We start from the raw sequence: 20,569 nt of genomic DNA on the forward strand, positions 1-20,569 counted from the left end.
TCCAATTCCAAATCCAAACCTGACCCAGCAACACTCAGAACTGCAATAAACAGAGCAATTGAGAGGAGACACAAACACGACACGGAACAAACCAAAAGTAGTGAAACAAAAATGTATATTATCAACAACAGTATCAATATTAGTTATAATTAATTTCAGCATAGCAGTGATTAAAAATCCCTCATTGACATTAACATTAGACATTTATAACATTTTAAAAAAAGAACAATAGTGTCACAGTGGCTTACACTTGCATCGTATCTCATAAGCTTGACAACACATCGTGTCCAATATTTTCACAAAGATAAAATAATTCATATTTTTGGTTCGTTTAATAGTTAAAACAAATTTACATTAATGCAATCAGTTAATAAAATATTGTCCTTTACAATTATAAAAACTTTTTACAAAATTCTACGACTTGCATGTCAGCAGACTGGGGTAGATCCTGCTGAAATCCTATGTATTGAATGAATAGAGAATCCCTTTAAATCAGGAAAAAAAACGTATTTGAATCGAGAATCGTGTTGGATTGAAAAAAAAATCGAGTTTGAACCGAATCGTGACCCAAGAATCGATATCGAATCGAATCGTGGGACACCCAAAGATTCGTAGCCCTAATATATATATATATATATATATATATATATATATATATATATATATATATATATATATATATATATATATATATATATGTGTGTGTATATATATATATATGTGTGTATATATATATATATATATATATGTGTATATATATATATATATATATATGTGTATATATATATATACATATGAACACATGTATGTATATATATATATATATGTGTGTATATATATATATATATGTGTATATATATATATATATATATATACATATGAACACATGTGTGTATGTATATATATATATGTATATATATACAAACACACACACGTACTTACTCATATGTTTATATATATATATATATATATATATATACATATATATACATATGAACACATGTATGTATGTATATATATATGTATATATATATATATATATATATATATATATATATATATATATATATATATATATATATATATATATAAACATACATACATACATACATACATTCATATGTGTTCTTATGTATATATATATATATATATATATATATGACAACTTTGGAGTGGTGTATTTGATGTCATTGGGTTCATCTTTTGTCTCCTCCAGAGGGGCGGGCCTATGGCTCCCGGTCCTAGCGTTAGGCTACCCAACATGGAGGTGAGAGAGAAGAACCTTTCATCCATGACGCTCCCGAGAAGGACGCGTCGCTTGGCCCGTCCTGGGCTTTTGCTTTGAAAGGAGCGCTGCGGGACAACATGTCGTCCGCCAAAACGAGGACAAGAAGAGACTATTTGGCTTGTGATGACCAAACAGGCCAGACACCTTGAATTTATGACAAATATGTCTTTAATATTTATTATTATCCTTTTGTTGGTGGTCATTTCAAGGCTCTTACTAAGTCAGGCTTTGCTGCCCCCTACTGGCAGCAGCCACAAACCTCATGTCAATGCAAAAAAGGTATTGTGTTTGTTGACCTCTGATTTCTAACAGCAGCTTGCAATAAACATGTTTTGTGTAGGAGTTACCAAGTTATTTTATTTATCTCAGGACTTTCCTCTTGCATAAAAAAAAGAGATTGAAATTTGAATAAATAATCTTGCTACATATCAGTAGCCATGAAATATATGAAATATATAGTAATATATATTATATTATACAGTTAGTAATAATGACAGTAGCACACTTCAAAGATGGCGCCAAGTATAAAATGTTCATGATTATTAGCTGTAAATACACAAATTTTGCTCAAATGTTAGCATGCTATTTAGCTATTTTTTTGAATAATGCTTATAATAATGCTAATATGAGAGATAATCTTATAAACGTGCTAATATAGGGGACTTCAAAGATGATACCAAGTATCAAAATTCATGATTGTTAGACGTAAACATAAACTTTTGTTTAAAAAGCTAGCAAAAAATGGTAGCATTTTAACATTTATAAAATTTTTGAATAATGCCTATAATAATCTAAAATAAGAGACTCTCATAACAATGCTACTATAAGAGACAATGGCATACTTCCAAGATGACACCATGTATCACAATTCATGATTGTTAGATTTCAACAATTCGCTTAAAAATGTTAGCATGGTGACGTTTAGCTATTTTTAAAATGATGTTTATAATAATGCTAATATAACAGACAACCTTATAATAATGCTAATATAAGATGTATTAGCATACTTTAAAGATGGCGCCAAGTATTGGTTTCTTTTGATTTATACGTGTAAACAAAAAAATAGTTTGGGCCTTCCGCCGAACAAAACAATGTTGGAGTGTTAACGTTTAGCTATTTTTTTAGATAACGTTTATTCATCCATCCATTTCCTACCGCTTGTCCCTCGTGGGGGGTCGCTGGCTCCTATCTCAGCCGCATTCAGGCGGTAGGCGGGGTACACCCTGGACAAGTCGCCACCTCATCACAGGGCCAACACAGATAGACAGACAACATTCACACTCACATTCACACACTAGGGCTAATTTAGTGTTGCCAATCAACCTATCCCCAGGTGCATGTCTTTGGAGGTGGAAGGAAGCCGGAGAACCCGGAGGGAACCCACGCAGTCACGGGGAGAACATGCAAACTCCACACAGAATGATCCCGAGCCCGGGATTGAACCCAGGACTGCTCAGGACCATAATAATGCTAATATAATATATATCTTTTTTAAATAATGTTTATATTAATGCTAATATAAAAGACAACCTTATAATAATGCTAATATAAGATACATTAGCATGCTTGATTTATAGGTATAAACAAAAGCAATTGCTAGATGCTAGTAAAAGATGTTAGCATGCTGACGTTTATCAATTTTTTTGAATCAGAATCAGACATACAAACCCTGTTTCCGTATGAGTTGGGAAATTGTGTTGGATGTAAATGTAAACGGAATACAATGATTTGCAAATGCTTTTCAACCCATATTCAATTGAATGCACAACAAAGACAAGATATTTGATGTTCAAACTTATAAACTTAATTTTTTTTTTGCAAATAATGATTAACTTGGAATATCATGGCTGCAACACGTACCAAAGTAGTTGGAAAAGGGCATTTTCGCCACTGTGTTACATCACCTTTTCTTTTAACAACACTCAAAAAAACGTTTAAGAACTGAGGAAACTACTTGTTGAAGCTTTGAAAGTGGAATTCTTTCTCATTCTTGTTTTATGTAGAGCTTTAGTCGTTCAACTTTACGGGGTCTCGGCTGTGGTATTTTACGCTTCATAATGCGGCACACATTTTCGATGGGAGACAGGTCTGGACTGCAGGCGGGCCTGGAAAGTACCTGCACTCTTTTACTACGAAACCATGCTGTTGTGACATGTGGCTTGGCATTGAAATAAGCAGGGGCATCCATGATAACATTGCTTGGATGACAACATACGTTGCTAAAAAACCTGTATGACCTTTCAGCATTAATGGTGCCTTCACAGATGTGTAAGTTACCCATGCCTTGGGCACTAATACACCCCCATACCATCACAGATGCTGGCTTTTGAACTTTGCGCCTATACGTATACAATCCGGATGGTTATTTTCCTTTTTGTTCCGGAGGACACCACGTCCACAGTTTCCAAATATAATTTGAAATGTGGACTCGTCAGACCACAGTACACTTTTTCACTTTGCATCAGTCAATCTTAGATGAGCTCGGGCCTAGCGAAGCCGGCGGCGTTCCTTGGTGTTGATAAATGGGTTTTGCTTTGCATAGCAGAGTTTTAACTTGCACTTACAGATGTAGCAACCAACTGTAGTTACTGACAGTGGTTTTATGAAGTGTTCCTGAGCCCATGCAGTGATATCCTTTACACACTGATGTCGGTTTTTGATGCAGTACCGCCTAAAGGGTCAAAGGTCCGTAATATCATCGCTTAAAGCTAAAAAGCTAGCAAAAAATGTTAGCATGGTGACATTTAGCAATTTTTTTGATAATGTTTCTAATAAGGCTAATATAAAAGACAACCTTATAATAATGCTAATGTAAGATACATTAGCATTTTTTTTAAAGATGGCGCCAAGTATCGTTTTTTTTAATCATTTATAGGTGTAAACAAAAAAAATAGCTAAAGGTTAGCAAAAAGTGTTAGAATGCTGACATTTATCTATTTTTTTGAATAATGCTTAAAATAATGCTTACATAAGAGACGATCTTATAAAAATGCTCATTTAAGATACTTCAAAGATGGCACCAAGTATCAATTCATGATTGGGACGGCGTGTCGCAGGGGGAGAGTGGCCGTGTGCAACCCGAGGGTCCCTGGTTCAAATCCCACCTAGTACCAACCTCGTCACATCCGTTGTGTCCTGAGCAAGACACTTCACCCTTGCTCCTGATGGGTGCTGGTTGGCGCCTTGCATGGCAGCTCCCTCCATCAGTGTGTGAATGTGTGTGTGAATGGGTAAATGAGGAAGTAGTGTCAAAGCGCTTTGAGTACCTTGAAGGTAGAAAAGCGCTATACAAGTACAACCCATTTATCATTTATTGTTAAGTGTAAACATAGAACACTTTCTAAAATGTTAGCAAAATGTTAGCATGCTGTCGTTTAGCTATGTTTTTTTTTTTTCAAATAATGCTCATGATAATGCTAATATAAGAGACAATCTTATAAAAAGGCTCATTTAAGATACTTCAAAGATGGCACCAAGTATCAAGATTCATGATTGTTAGATGTAAACACACAATTAGCAAAAAAGTCCATAAAAAATAATAACATGCTAACGTTTAGCGAGTGTTTTTGTTTCGAGCTAACATTAATTAATTTTTATGCTTTCCACCATCTTCGAAGGAGGCTATCTTCTTTTTTTATTTTAGAACTTGAATACACCTCACGGTGATGCTTGGACACGTCATCAGTGATAAACCCGGGGTCATAGGGTGTTTCGGGTCTTTAATCATCAGACACCCTCGCCCGGGCGACCCAGCCGGGGGTGATCAGACCCCGGCCTGTGTCCAAGTAGCGCACCACGGATCCCCCCCTACGGATCCACAGCCACCGGGAGGCTTTTTCTGCGGCCTCAAGGATGTTCTTGGTGGCTTTTCTGGATTGCAGTCCTCTAATGCCAAGGATTCTGAACACACGCTGTAGTGAGTGACCAGCAAAACCCCTGCACCCAATTTCGACTGGTTCGCAGCGGGCTCTCCAGCCGTTACTCCGACACTCTGCAGTGAGCTCAGCGTATTTGGACCTCTTTCGCTCATTTGCTTCGTCAATCCGCTCCTCCCAAGGGACAGTCAGCTCCAGTAGCACCACTTGCTTGGTTGACTCCGATGTTAACACCATTTCTGGGCGGAGTGACGTGGTAGCGATGTTGGCCGGGAACTTCAGTTGCCTTCCCAAGTCAACATGGAGCTGCCAGTCACGAGCAGTGACGAGGAGCCCTCCTGAGAAGTTGGGCTTGCGGTTTGCCTTCTGTCCTGCTCTGATGAAGGTGATTGACAGCTTCGGGGCGGCCTGGGACTTGCTGTTATGTATCGCTGCGCAGATAGAATCCGCCAGGGCTTTTAAAACTTGGTCGTGGCGCCAGCGATACCGCCCCTCCTCTAGTGCCTTTGGGCAACAACTCAGGATGTGCTCCAAGGTGCCCCTCCTCTGGCACAGTTTGCACTCCGGAGTGTCTGCTAGGCCCCAGGTGTGCAGGTTGGCGGGGCATGGGAGGACATCGTACACAGACTGGATGAGAAATTTTGTGCGTAGAGGTTCAGCTCTCCAGAGCTCTGCCCAGGTGAGTTTTCGAGGTATACTAACGTTAGCATTCTAACATTTTATGCTATGTTTTTAGCCAACGCTAACATAAAATTTGCTTTTAAGCTGATAAGAAAATTAGCTAAAAAGCTAGCAAAAAATGATAGCATGCTATCGTATAGCAAATGTTTTTGTTTCGAGCTAACTATCAAGAATTTTAATACTTTCCGCCATATTTGAAGTAGGCTATCGTCTTTAATTTTAGCATACTAACATTAGCATGCTAACATTTTATGCTAGGTTTTGTAGCCAAAGTTAATAAAATAGCTTTTTAGCTGACAAGAAAATTTTGCTATAAAGCTAGCAAAATATGTTAGCATGCTAACGTTTAGCAAAGGCTTTGTTCGAGCCAACAATGTTGAATTTTTATACTTGACGCAATCTTTGAAGTAGGGTTATCGTCTTTTATTTTAGCATACTAATGTCAGCATGTTGACATTTTATGCTAGGTTTTTAGCTAATGCTAACAAAAAAGTAGCTTTTTAGCTGATAAGAAAATTAACTAAAAAGCCGGCAAAAAATGTTAGCATGCTAACATTAAACACATGTTTTTGTTTCGAGCTAACAAACCTGAATTTTTATACTTGCCGTCATCTTTGAAGTAGGCTATTGTCTTTTCTTTTAGCATACTAACATTAGCATTCTAACATTTTATGCTAGGTTTTTAGCTAATACTAACAAAAAAATTTACTTTTTAGCTAAAAAAAAAAAAAAATTTCTAAAAGGCTGGAAAAATAGGTTAGCATGTCAACGTTTAGCGAATGTTTTTTTTCGAGCTAACAATCATTCATTTTTATACTTGCCGTCATCTTTGAAGTATGCTATCGTCTTTTATTTTAGCATACTAATGTTAGCATGCTAACATTTTATGCTAGGTTTTTAGCCAACGCTAATAAAAAAAATGCTTTTTGGCTGACAAGAAAATTAGCTAAAAAGCACCAAAAAATTTTTGCATATTAACATTTAGCGAATGTTTTTGTTTCAAGCTCACTATCATGAATTTTAATACTTGCCGCCATCTTTGAAGTAGGCTATCGTCTTTTATTTTAGCATACTAACGTTAGCATGCTAACATGTTATGCTAGGTTTTTAGCCAAAGCTAATGAAAAATTGCTTTTTAGCTGATGAGAAAATTAGCTAAAAAGTTACGAAACATTTTTATCATGCTAACATTTAGCAAATGTTTTTGTTTCCAGTTAATAATAATGCATTTTTATACTTGCCGCCATCTTTGAATTAGGTTATCGTTTTTTATTTTAGCATTCTGACGTTAGCATTCTAACATTTTGTGCTAGATTTTTAGCCAACGCTAATAAAAAATTAGCTTTTTAACTGGCAGCATAAAAACATTTAGCAAATGTTTTTGTTTCGAGCTAACAATCATGAATTTTGATACTTAGCGCAATTGTTGAAGGATGCTATCCTTTCCTATTTTAGCATGCTAACATTTTTTGCTATCTTTTTAGCCAATGCTGACAAAAAGCCACAAAACCCTGAACATTTTTCTGTGACCACTGTGTTGGCCTTGCGATGAGGTGGTGACTTGTCCGGGGTTTACGCCGCCTTCCGCCTGATTGTAGCTAAGATAGGCAAAAGCGCCCTCCCCCCGCGACCATAAAGGGAATAAGTGGTAGAAAATGGCTGGGATGGAGGGCACTTGGTTTCACTCCCGACCTCCACAATAAATTCAGCTCTTAAGTTAATTTTGTACTGATAAATCTAACATTCATGGATTTGGATACGTGGCGCCTCACTTTAGCATGCTAATGTTAGCATGCCAACATTTTAGGCTAGCTCTAAAGCTCATTTTGTAGGGATAAGCCTAAAATTCATGGATTTGGATACGTGTCGCCATCTTGGAGCTATGCCAACGTCTCACATTAGCATACTAATGTTAGCATACTAACGTTTTAGGCTAGCTCTTTTGCTCATTTTGTACGGCTAAAATTAAAACTCATGGATTTGGATACGTGGCGGCCTCTTGGAGCTATGCCAAAGTCTCATAATAGCATGCTAATGTTTTACGCTAGCTCGAAAGCTCATTTGCACGGATAAACCTAAAACTCATGGATTTGGATACGTGGCGCCATCTTGAAACTAGGCGAATGTCTCACATTAGCATGCTAATGTTAGCAAGCTAACATTTTAGGCTAGCTCTTGAGCTCATTTTGTAGGGATAAGCCTAAAACTCATGGATTTGGATATGTGGCACCATCTTGGAGCTATGCCAACGTCTCACATTAGCATGCTAATGTTAGCATACTAACATTTTAGGCTAGCTCTTACGCTCATTTTGTACGGATAAAACTAAAACTCATGGATTTGGATACGTGGCGACCTCTTGGAGCTATGCCAAAGTCTCATAATAGCATGCTAATGTTTTACGCTAGCTCGAAAGCTCATTTGCACGGATAAACCTAAAACTCATGGATTTGGATACGTGGCGCCATCTTGAAACTAGGCGAATGTCTCACATTAGCATGCTAATGTTAGCAAGCTAACATTTTAGGCTAGCTCTTGAGCTCATTTTGTAGGGATAAGCCTAAAACTCATGGATTTGGATATGTGGCACCATCTTGGAGCTATGCCAACGTCTCACATTAGCATGCTAATGTTAGCATACTAACATTTTAGGCTAGCTCTTACGCTCATTTTGTACGGATAAAACTAAAACTCATGGATTTGGATACGTGGCGACCTCTTGGAGCTATGCTAAAGTCTCATAATAGCATGCTAATGTTTTAGGCTAGCTCTAAAGCTCATTTTGTTCGGATAAACCTAAAACTCATGGATTTGGATACATGGCACCATCTTGAAACTATGCCAACGTCTCACATTAGCATGCTAATGTTAATATGCTAACATTTTAGGCTAGCTCTTGAGCTCATTTTGTAGGGATAAGCCTAAAACTCATGGATTTGGATACGTGGCACCATCTTGGAGCTATGCCAACGTCTCACATTAGCATGCTAATGTTAGCATACTAACATTTTAGGCTAGCTCTTAAGCTTATTTTGTACGGATGAACCGAAAACTCATGGATTTGGATACGTGGCACCATCTTCAAACTATGCCAACGTATCACATTAGCATGCTAATGTTAGCATGCTAACGTCTTAGGCTAGCTCTTGAGCTCATTTTGTACGGATAAACCTAAAACTCATGTATTTAGATATGTGGCGACCTTTTGAAGCTATTTCAAAGTCAAAAATTAGCATGCTAATGTTTTAGGCTATGTCTTTAGCTCATTTTGTACGGATATACCTAAAACTCATGGATTTGGATACGTGGCGCCGTCTTGAAACTATGCCAACGTCTCACATTAGCATGCTAATGTTAGCATGCTAACGTCTTAGGCTAACTCTTGAGCTCACTTTGTAAGGATAACCCTAAAACTCATGGATTTGGATACGTGGCGCCATCTTGGACCTATGCCAACGTCACACATTAGCATGCTAATGTTAGCATGCTAACGTTTTAGGCTAGCTCTTAAGCTAATTTTATACAGATAAACCTAAAACTCATTGATTTGGATATATGGCACCATCTTGGAGCTATGCCAATATTTCACATTAGCATGTTAATGTTAGCATGCTATCGTCTTAGGCTAGCTTTCAAGCTAATTTTGTACGGATAAATCTAAAACTCATGGATTTGGATGCGTGGCGCCATCTTGGACCTATGCCAACGTCTCAAAGTAGCACGCTAATGTTAGCATGTTAACGTTTTAGGCTAGCTTTTAAGCAAATTTTATACGGATAAACATAAAACTCATTGATTTGGATACGTGGCACCATCTTGGAGCTATGCCAACGCATACCTGCCAACCCTCCCAGATTTTCCAGGAGACTCCCGAAATTCAGCGCCTCTCCCGAAAACCTCCCGGGACAAAGTTTCTCCTGAAAATCTCCCGAAATTCAAGCGGATGACACTACTGCCATCTACTGTACATAGAATAGAATGTAAATATATTCTACATTTAAGTGCAGTCAAGGAACATGCATTAGGGAGTCTGTTCTGAAGCCCACAGTAAAGAGATGTAACTTCATCACGTCGCCTGATTATTGACTCCAACCCAATATATTACACAGTCGACGAGCAAAATGAAGAAATACGCTTGGAAGTTCTAAAACGATTGGAAACAAGAATTTCAGTTCATCCAGGATAGTTCGAAGGGGAAGGGGTATGTTGCCTATAAATTTTGTCGAACAGACTTCTCCATTGAACATGGCGGACGAACGGATATTCAGCCATGAATGGTCAGCGAAGCACAAAGCGTCCGCAGCGCAGCATCGTTCCATCCATCCATCCATCCATCCATTTTCTACCGCTTATTCCCTTTTGGGGTCGCGGGGGGCACTGGCGCCTATCTCAGCTACAATCGGGCGGATTGGACAAGTCGCCACCTCATCGCAGGGCCAACACAGATAGACAGACAACATTCACACTCACATTCACACACTAGGGCCAATTTAGTGTTGCCAATCAACCTATCCCCAGGTGCATGTCTTTGGAAATGGGAGGAAGCCGCAGGTAATCGGAGGGAACCCACGCATTCACGGGGAGAACATGCAAACCCCACACAGAAAGATCCTGAGCCTGGGATTGAACCCAGGACTGCAGCATCATTCACAACCCAGTATTATGGCCCACCTCGCAAAATGGAGACCCGATTGTGTATCTTATGCTGAGACAAAGATGGCTATGCTGATAGCTGGAAGCAGCATCCCGTTCTCATTTGTGGATGTCTACAAGAAATCCGGGAAGGATGTTCCCGGACTCGGAGATCGCTTGCCGATACACAAATAGCAGAACAAAGGTTACTCAAATAGTGAAAGGTAAGAGTTTTGTTTTTTTTAGTAACCAGCAAGCACAGTACAGTTAGTAAAATAACTTAGATTTATATCGCGCTTTTCTAGACACTCAAAGCGCTCACAGAGAAGTGGGACTCAACATTCATTCACAGCTGGTGGTGGTAAGCTACATCAGTAGCCACAGCTGCCCTGGGGTAGACTGACGGAATTGTAGAAAAACTGTGTTTTTATTACTGTGTATTTGATAGGTGCCGTCGGAAAATCAATATTTATTTTATTTATATATATAATAAAATAAATATATATAGCTAGAATTTACTGAAAGTCAAGTATTTCATATATATATATATATATATATATATATATATATGAAATACTGGACTTGGTGAATTATACGCCACCCCTCTTAACCACGCCCCCCGCCCCAACCACGCCTCAGCCCCACCCCAGACCACGCCCCACCTCCCGAAATCGTAGGTCTCAAGGTTGGCAAGTATGTGCCAACGCCTCACATTAGCATGCTAATAGCATGCTAACGTTTTAGGCTAGCTCTTAAGCTCATTTTTTAGATCGATGGCCCATCAAAATGGAAATGAAGATAGACAAGATGTGTCGTCCTCAGGTAGCAGGCCCATCAAAATGGAAATGAAGATAGCCTAGACGTGTAGCCCTATTGACAACCGTTAGGGGGCACCACCTCAGTTGACTGCATTGGCTGGGCAGCGCAGAGCTGCTGCAGTTCCCCTGCCCACCAGCGGGGGGCGCTTTGCATCAGACAGCGTGTTTCCCGTGTCATCAAAGTGTAATATCCCAAGCCAGCTTTGACATTGCAGAAAAGATGGTGGTCTGAGAGCACAAACCGCGCGTATGTCAAGGCCCGCATGATGACGGTCACCCTTGGTCCAGGTAACGGAAGAGAAAAGACAATTTGAGCATGCGGATGAGCGGGCTATAGTCCCGGCGTTAAGCTAGCAGCCGCGGCAGCTAAATGTCATCCATTAGGGCTAAATTTGTCCAATAAACGGCCGCTTGGGTTTTATTCTCCTTTTTAACTCATCGATTAAATCATTTTGTGACGTTTCACGTGTTGGAGCAGCGGCCAACGCTACAATGTTATGATGTCCAGGCTAGCTAGCAGCAGGAAGCTAACATTGCTAGCATTCAGGCTAATCGTATTATTCATCGTATTATTGCCACCGTTTAATTGCGTTATTTGCACGGTTTAACACACAGCGACCTCTTGTCAAACTACCATCTAGCGGTCTTTCCAACTGGATCGGACATAATGTGTGCAGATCATACTGACATGTCGATACCGCTAATACCAGATCCTTATGCGCTGACACGATTCTTTTTCATTCTTACTTGTCATGTGTCTTTGCTACGAAGTCATTTTTAAACAAGTCATCATTCAAAAGAGTGATATCACTGTCAAAGCATGGGGATGTGGAACCACCTTTAGGAATATTTCCAATACAAATGTTTCAGAATAGTTCTTACCAATATAGTAATATTTGTGTAAATGTAAATTATTCTGATCTCATAACGGCTACCAAGGATTATTTTGTTGCTATTTCTTTTCAAAATAACTATAAAATAGCCATAAATCCGATTTCTACCTCAAAACTCCAGACTCACTTCCTGTTGACCCATGTCACATGACTGCAAACTTGACACCTCATTGGCTGGTTGTGAGACAAGCTGATTGATTGATTGATTGATACTTTTATTAGTAGATTGTACAGTTCAGTACATATTCCGTACAATTGACCACTAAATGGTAACATCCGAATACATTTGTCAACTTGTTTAAGTCGGGGTCCACGTTAATCACTTTGTGGTACAAATATATACTATCAGCATAATACAGTCATCACACAGGTTAATTATCATAGTATATATATTGAATTATTCACAATCTGGGGGGTGGGATGGGGAGCTTTGGTTGATATCAGTACTTCAGTCATCAACAATTGCATCAACAGAGAAATGGACATTGAAATAGTGTATGTCTTACTGTATCTTTCGGACTATAAGTCGCTGTTTTTTTCATAGTTTGGCCAGGGGTGCGATTTATACTCAGGAGCGACTTATATGTGAAATGATTAAAAAATCAAATAATATTATTTAGCTCATTCACGTAAGAGACTAGACGTATAAGATTTCATGGGATTTAGCGATTAGGACTGACAAATTGTTTGGTAAACGTATAGCATGATATATATATTTTATAGTTATTTGAATGACTCTTACCATAATGTGTTACGTTAAGATACCAGGCACCTCTCAGTTGGTTATTTATGCGTCATATAACGTACACTTATTCAGCTTGTTGTTCTCTATTCTTTATTTATTTTAAATTGCCTTTCAAATGTCTATTCTTGGTGTTGGGTTTTATCAAATACATTTCCCCCAAAAATGCGACTTATACTCCAGTGCGACTTATATGTTTTTTTCCTTCTTTTTTTATAAATTTTTGTCAGGTGCGACTTATACTCCAAAAAATACGGTACTTAGTAGGATATGTACAGCGAGCAGAGAACATAGTGAGTTCAGATAGCATAAGAACAAGTATATACATTAGAAGTACATTTGATTATTTACATTAGGTTATTTATAATCCTGGGAGATGGGATGTGAATGGAGGAGGGTATTAGTAAAGGGTTGAATTTGCCTGGAGGTGTTGTTTTAGAGCGGTTTTGAAGGAATATAGAGATGCACTTACTTTTATACCTGTTGGGAGTGCATTCCACATTGATGTGGCATAGAAAGAGAATGAGTTAAGACCTTTGTTAGATCGGAATCTGGGTTTAACGTGGTTTGTGGAGCTCCCCGTGGTGTACTGGTTATGGTGGCCAATTACGTTAAGGAAGTAGTTTGACATTTACTTCGGTATTAGGGAGGTGTAGCGGATTTTATAGATTAGGCTCATTGCGAGTTGTTTTACTCTGTCCTCCACCTTGAGCCAGCCCACTTTGGAGAAGTGGGTTGGAGTGAGGTGTGATCTGGGGTGGAGGTCTAAAAGTAACCGGACTAGCTTGTTCTGGGATGTTTGGAGTTTAGATTTGAGGGTTTGGAGGTGCTGGGGTACCAGGAGGTGCAAAGGCAATGTCTACACTAAGCCGGATAACCCCTTAAACCTAGGCAAGTTAAGGCCCGGGGGCCGCATGTTGCCCGTTAAGCTTTACAATCTGGCCCGCCGGACATTCCCAAATCAATTTTTTTAGACCTTAAGATTGAAATTGTAGCTGCCATTATAATGTGCAGTGATGTTTTCAAATGACCGTAGGTTATGAACTATGCAAAGTATTTCAATGGTTGGAATCTGCGCTTTTGCATTATATACTAGTTACTAGGGGTAATGGTACACAAAAATTTCGCTTCGGTTCGTACCTCGGTTCAGAAGTCACAGTTCGGTTCATTTTCGGTACAGTAAGAAAACAACAAAATATACATTTTTTGGTTATTTATTTACCAAATTTGCAAAGTCTTCCAAAAAATATATTTTTCTTAGTAGAATATTTGATGTGAAGTAATGGGAACCTTGGATAGGTCAGTAATTCATAATAACATTGATTTTGACTCAATATTATGTTTTGAGCAATGACAGTTTGAAAGAAAAAAAAACAGCTTTGTTTTATTAGTCAATGTTGCATCCATCCATCCATTTTCTACCACTTATTCCCTTTTGGGGTCGCGGGGGGCGCTGGCGCTTATCTCAGCTGCAATAGGGCGGAAGACGGGGTACACCCTGGATAAGTCGTCACTTCATCGCAGGGCCAACACAGATAGACAACATTCACACTCACATTCACACGTTGCAACTTTTTCTAAATTACATTTAGCCTTTAAGCTTTTTTATTTTACTTGTGTTTATGTTTTTGATTTATTTTAATAGTATTTTTAGAATGTGCTGTGTGTCTTTAAAACAGTGTTTCTCAATTGGGGGTACTTGAATGTATGCCAAGGGGTACGTGACATTTTTTTTAAATATTCTAAAAATACCAACAATTCAAAAATCCTTTATGTAAATATATTTATTGGATAATACTTCAACAAACTATGGATGTAAGTTCATAAACTGTGAAAAGTAATGCAATAGTCAGTGTTGACAGCTAGATTTTTTTGTGGCCATGTTCCATAAATATTGATGTTAAAGATTTCTTTTTTTGTGAAGAAATGTTTAGAATTATGTTCATGAATCCAGATGAATCTCTATTACAATCCCCAAAGAGGGCACTTTAAGTTGATGATTACTTCTATGTGTAGAAATCTTTATTTATAATTGAATCACTTGTTTATTTTTCAACAACTTTTTAGTTATTTTTATATCTTTTTTTCCAAATAGTTCAAGAAAGACCACTACAAATTAGAAATATTTTGCACTGTTTTACAATTTAATATATAGTGCTGTATTTTACTTCTTTATCTCTTTTTTTCAACCAAAAATGCTTTGCTCTGATTAGGGGGTACGTGAATTAAAAAAATGTTCACAGGGGGTACATCACTGAAAAAAGGTTGCGAATCACTGCTTTAAAACATTAGCTGTGGGCCGCAAGTGGCTTCCGGGGAAAACTTTTGACACCCCTGCTATAGATAATAAAAAATAAAATCTGATAAATCTATGGGTAAAAAGTAGAGCCTGGCGACGCATGCGCATTTATTATAACTCTCTCGCTCTCTCTGTCTCTGCCCCACCCTCACAAATGCTGCTGCGTGCACAATTTGTTTTCTTTTTAACCCCTTCTTAACTTTAAACGTACATTGAAAATATACGCAACCCTAACTTAAAATGCTGGACATTTGAGGCATTTAAGAAACTCCACCCGGACAGCTTCGCAAAAGAGGACATATCCGGTGAAAAGAGGTCTATCGTAGCCCGGCCGCTGCTAACATGCCGTGTGTTGCCTCGGTGTGTATTGTTTACACAATGTGCAGTACGCTACTTAATATGTCCGTATGGAAACTTGTTCGGTACACCTCCGAACCGAACCGAAACCCCCGTACCGAAACAGTTTAATACAAATACACGTACCGTTACACCCCTACTAGTTACTATGGTCATCTATGTCACAGCAGTTCAAGACGGGGCACAAAGCAGTAGGGGTGGGGAGCGTTTCCAGAGCAGCCGGCCTGAAATGCTTGTGTCAGGGACAGATGCGGAAGGAGATTTTTATAACAAAGTTCTAAAGCTCTTGTGATATATTAGATACCGTATTTCCTTGAATTGCCGCAGGGCATATAGTATGTGCCTGCCTTGAATTACTGCCGGGTCAAACTCGCTTCCCAAAATAATTAGCGCATGCTTGGTATTACCGCCTGGTCAAACTCGTGACGTCACGGGTGACACTTCCCCTGTCATCATTTTCAAAATGAAGGAGGCTGATTTCAATACCGGTAATTTGAAATAGCATAAAAGGAAGAAGATTGAGAGCTATTCAGTAGGATTTAATGTCCAAGCTTACATCACACTCAAATTTTTACTGCATACCTTTGGTAAGTGCCGGAGTGAGAAGAGGTTTTAAAATTATTAGCGCATGCTTACTTTTACCGCATGCCTTTGGTAAGCGCAGGAGTGAGAAGAGGTTTTAAATTAATTGGCGCCCCAGCGGCAATTCAAGGAAATACGATATATCAGATACAGTGTTTCCCCCAGAAAATGTGTTAGTTAAGGTGGTGTCTCTCCAGGAGGAAGGGGGTGGGTGGGTGTAAGGGACCGTGTAACTCTCGGCCTGTCGCCATCACGTCTCAATCTCATCGCTGCCACTACAGCCTGGGGGGGCAATAGACTACGGTCTGCGGGGAAGTAGGCCGGCTTCGTCGCGTGAGGAAGCCTACAATTTTGGGTTGTGTTTTCCGCTCCATGTGCTGAATGCCGATATACTATATATATCTCAATATTTTTTCCATAAAGTAAAAACAATACACAAAACAGTCCTAGTTACCTGCGATACTAAGTATGTCATCAAACACTTATTTGGAACATCCCACAGGTGTGCAGGCTAATTGGGAACAGATGGGTGCCATGATTAGGTATAAAAACAGCTTCCCAAAAAATGCTCAGTCTTTCACAAGAAAGGATGTGGCGAAGTACACCCCTTTGTCCACAACTGCGTGAGCAAATAGTCAAATAGTTTAAGAACAACGTTTCTCAAAGTGCAATTGCAAGAAATTTTGGGATTTCAACATCTACGGTCCATAATATCATCAAAAGGTTCAGAGAATCTGGAGAAATCACTCCATGTAAGCGGCATGGCCAGAAACCAACATTTAATGATCGTGACATTCGATCCCTCAGACGACACTGTATCAAAAACCGACATCAATCTCTAAAGGATATCACCACATGGGCTAGGAAACACTTCAGAAAACCACTGTCACTGAATACAGTTCGTCGCTATATCTGTAAGTGCAAGTTAAAGCTCTACTATGCAGAGCGAAAGCCATTTATCAACAACATCCAGAAACGCTGCCGGTTTCTCTGGGCCCGAGATCATCTAAGATGGACTGATGCAAAGTTGAAAAGTGTTCTGTGGTCTGACGAGTCCACATTTCAAATTGTTTTTGGAAATATTCGACATCGTGTCATCCGGACTAAAGGGGATGCGAACCATCTAGACCAGGGGTGTCAAACTCAGTTTAGATCGGGGGCCACACGGGGAAAAATGAACTCCCAAGAGGGCCGGACTGGTAAAATCACGCCACAATAACTTAAAAATAAAGACAACTTTAGATTGTTTTCTTTGTTTAAAAATAGAACAAGCACATTCTGAAAATGTACAAATGTTGTTTTGTTTTTTTCATTTCCATGTTACGGTTTATAGTATTCTATTTTTATTTGCTGTTATTTATACTTTTTGAATAAATTATGTGATAATGTTCATCAGTCAACACACTGGTGTTAATTTTCAATCTCATCATGATTCAAAAATTATATCAAAATCAAATTACTGGATGTTATTTATGTAGTTTGCTCATTTTCCTCGACTGATGTACTAACGTGGTTTATTTTTTCTTTTACATATGGAGCATCATCTGCAAAGATACAAATAAATGCTATTGCGACATCTAGTGGACACATTTAGAACAGCGGTTTCTTTCATTCAAAAATTTGAACTAATTTTTAGACCGAGCAAACTCATCCCGCGGGCTGGATGAAACTGGTTTGCGGGCCTGTTCCAGCCCGCAGGCCGTATGTTTGACACCCCTGATCTAGATTGTTATCGACGCAAAGTGGTGAACATGCCATTTTCCAACTACTTTGGCACGTGTTGCAGCCATGAAATTCTAAGTTATTATTTGCAAAAAAAAAATAAAGTTTGAGTTTGAACATCGAATATCTTGTCTCAACCCATATTCAATTGAATATGGGTTGAAAAGGATTTGCAAATCATTGTATTCCGTTTATATTTACATCTAATTTCCCAACTCATATGGAAACAGGGCTTGTACATCTAACACAATTTCCCAACTCATATGGAAACAGGGTCTGTAAATGGATCCTGCAACACATGGGAAGCCAATGCAGAGTTTTTAAAACTGGTGTAATGTGTGCCTGCCTTCTGTTTTGGTCAGGGAGACCAGGAAGCAGGGCGTTACAATCTTCATGTGCCTTGCGATACAAGCAGGGATTAGCATGTCCGTGTTCAAAGTTGTGTCAAACTCTTGCAACGGGTTCTTGAAAAGAAATGGCATAAGATGCTCGTCTGTGCCTGCTTGACCTTTGAACCCGCGTGTCCGCAGGAGGGCGCAGAAGGTGCGAGTAGAATCGCAACGCCGTCAACCATGTACTCGGAGTGGCGCTCGCTGCAGCTGGTGGTGCAGAGCGACCAGGGCCACCTCAGCGTGCTGCACGCCTATCCTACCAACGTGGGCACGGAGGTGGCCAACGCCGTGGTCAAGCCTCTGTGCACGGCCGTGAGCCCCGTGGCCACTGAGAACATCCTCAAGACAGACAAGGAGGTGAGAGGAATACATTTTTTTAACGCCTTCATGCTGGAATTTACACTTCTGATTCCATAATGAGATACAGTATAACAGGGCTGTCCAAAGTGTGGACCAGGGGCCATTTGCAGCCTGCAGCTAATTTTTTTAAGGCCTGCGGGACATTTTAAATGTGAAATTAACATAAAGAGTACAATAAAAGCATACAAGTGAAATGCTACCAGAAAAAGTTGCAAAATTGACACAAAGCTGCCACGCTGGCTCTTTTTGGTTTGACTTTAAAACTGTCATCAAGGTTGCTGGGTTGCATTCACGTGGCATAGCGGCACTTCTAACTGTCTATAGCAGTGTTTCTTGACCATGGTTGGGCCGCGAGCACCCCCTAGAGTTTCTTAGGTGTGGTCCGTACTATAGGGACTGCAGTACTACTCAGTTGTATTATCATTTTCCACCACTTGTGGCAGCATGGAAACATCAAAATAGAAAAAGTTTGGAGCTGAAGTCATAGAGAAGTTACTCAAGTGCAAAAAGTGTGAAAGTTAATTTTTGTTATTGTTCTTTTATTTAAAAAAAAATAGTATATATTGCTATTTATTATCAATTTACTTGGTATGTATTTTATTTCTATATTTAAATGTATAGTTGTTTAGTTTTTGTGAATTCCTTTTTTTTGCAGTATATTTGATTTTTTTTTGTAATCAGTCTTGATTAAAACTTTGCGATTTACACATGGTTTAATATCATTTTACAGGGTTTATCCTGTTAAACTAATTGACTTTAGATATAAATATTGAATGATTAAAATTAATTTTATAATTATTAATTAATTGTTAATATTTGGGTGGGCTCCAGGCCCATCCATAGTGGAAAGGCCCTTGTCTTGAGTCCCACTAGGCTACTGTTTATTTATCTGCGTCAGTGCAGATTTGGGTGTATTTTGAAAGGTTTAGAGGCAAATCTATAAGCAATCATGAAAATATATTTAAAATGTGTTAGAGTAGATTCATACACTTTTAAGAAAAGTCATTTTTGAAAAATGTAAACCGTGCAGTGTATCCCCCAGAAAATGTGTTAGTTAAGGTGGTGTCTCCGGTGGACAGAAGAAGGGGATGGGTGGGTGTAAAGATTGGTGTAACTCGGCCTGTCGCCATCACATCTCCACCTCGTCGCTGCCACCACAGCCTAGGGGGCAATAGACTACCGACTGTGGTGAAGTAGGCCGGCTTCGTGGCTTGAAGAAGCCTACAATTTTTCGTTGTGTTTTCCGCTCCATTTGCTGAATGGCGATATACGATATAGATCTCCATATTTTCCCCGTAAAGTAAAAACAAAACAGTCCTAGTTACCTGAGATACTAAGTACGTCATTATTATGAGTTACTAATTTAAAATAATGACAAAATAAGGACATACAAGGTCAAATTAATGACTTACTGTATGTAAGCGTTTGCAATAAACGTTTGAAAAAAAGAGTTATAAGTCGGGCCACATGCTGACATGTTCAACTCATCATTCTTAATTTAATACAGCTTTTGGGAAGCCTGTAGTTGATTTTTATTATGTAAATGTTATATTTGTATCATGTGATAGCAGGGACCCTGTGATTCAAAACTTGGCTGCTACATTACTAATGTATCTATAGCTCAAAAACATAGTACAATAGCAATAGGAGAGTTTATTCATCCCTGAACACCATGGAGTTTATGATGGAGTTACATTATTGTATCAACTATCAGAGAAACAAACTCTTCATTTAACATGATGTCCTTTTTTGCTGCTTCAACACAGTTCTATCAACACAGAAAAAGGTCAAATGAAATAACTTAGTTGTTAACTGTAGGTCAATAATGCTTGTCTTTCTCTCAGGCAGACAGGGCTTTGCTGTCCGTAACACACACACACACACACACACACACACACACACACACACACACACACACACACACACAC

At 38.9% G+C, this 20,569-nt stretch overlaps 2 protein-coding genes across 11 annotated transcripts in view; both read left to right on the top strand.

Annotated features, from left to right (window-relative positions):
• vwa1 (von Willebrand factor A domain containing 1) overlaps window positions 1-1,634 on the top strand; it is a 44,203-nt gene extending 42,569 nt beyond the window's left edge. For both annotated transcript variants that reach the window (XM_061888961.1, XM_061888962.1), the window contains one exon: window positions 1,217-1,634. In XM_061888961.1, the coding sequence (XP_061744945.1) occupies window positions 1,217-1,245 (29 nt within the window). In that variant the 3' untranslated portion in view covers window positions 1,246-1,634. The remainder of the gene's footprint in view (window positions 1-1,216) is intronic.
• A 9,772-nt stretch (window positions 1,635-11,406) lies between these two features.
• LOC133544542 (ral GTPase-activating protein subunit beta-like) overlaps window positions 11,407-20,569 on the top strand; it is a 108,268-nt gene continuing 99,105 nt past the window's right edge. For 5 of the 9 annotated variants that reach the window (XM_061889990.1, XM_061889992.1, XM_061889993.1 and 2 more), the window contains exons 1-2: window positions 11,407-11,582; window positions 18,420-18,638. In XM_061889990.1, the coding sequence (XP_061745974.1) occupies window positions 18,462-18,638 (177 nt within the window). In that variant the 5' untranslated portion in view covers window positions 11,407-11,582; window positions 18,420-18,461. The remainder of the gene's footprint in view (window positions 11,583-18,419; window positions 18,639-20,569) is intronic. The other 4 variants (XM_061889995.1, XM_061889997.1, XM_061889998.1 and 1 more) reach the window with 1 other exon arrangement.

This window comes from Nerophis ophidion, linkage group LG27 (genome assembly GCF_033978795.1).
Source record: "Nerophis ophidion isolate RoL-2023_Sa linkage group LG27, RoL_Noph_v1.0, whole genome shotgun sequence".
In the NCBI taxonomy this organism is placed as follows: domain Eukaryota; kingdom Metazoa; phylum Chordata; class Actinopteri; order Syngnathiformes; family Syngnathidae; genus Nerophis; species Nerophis ophidion.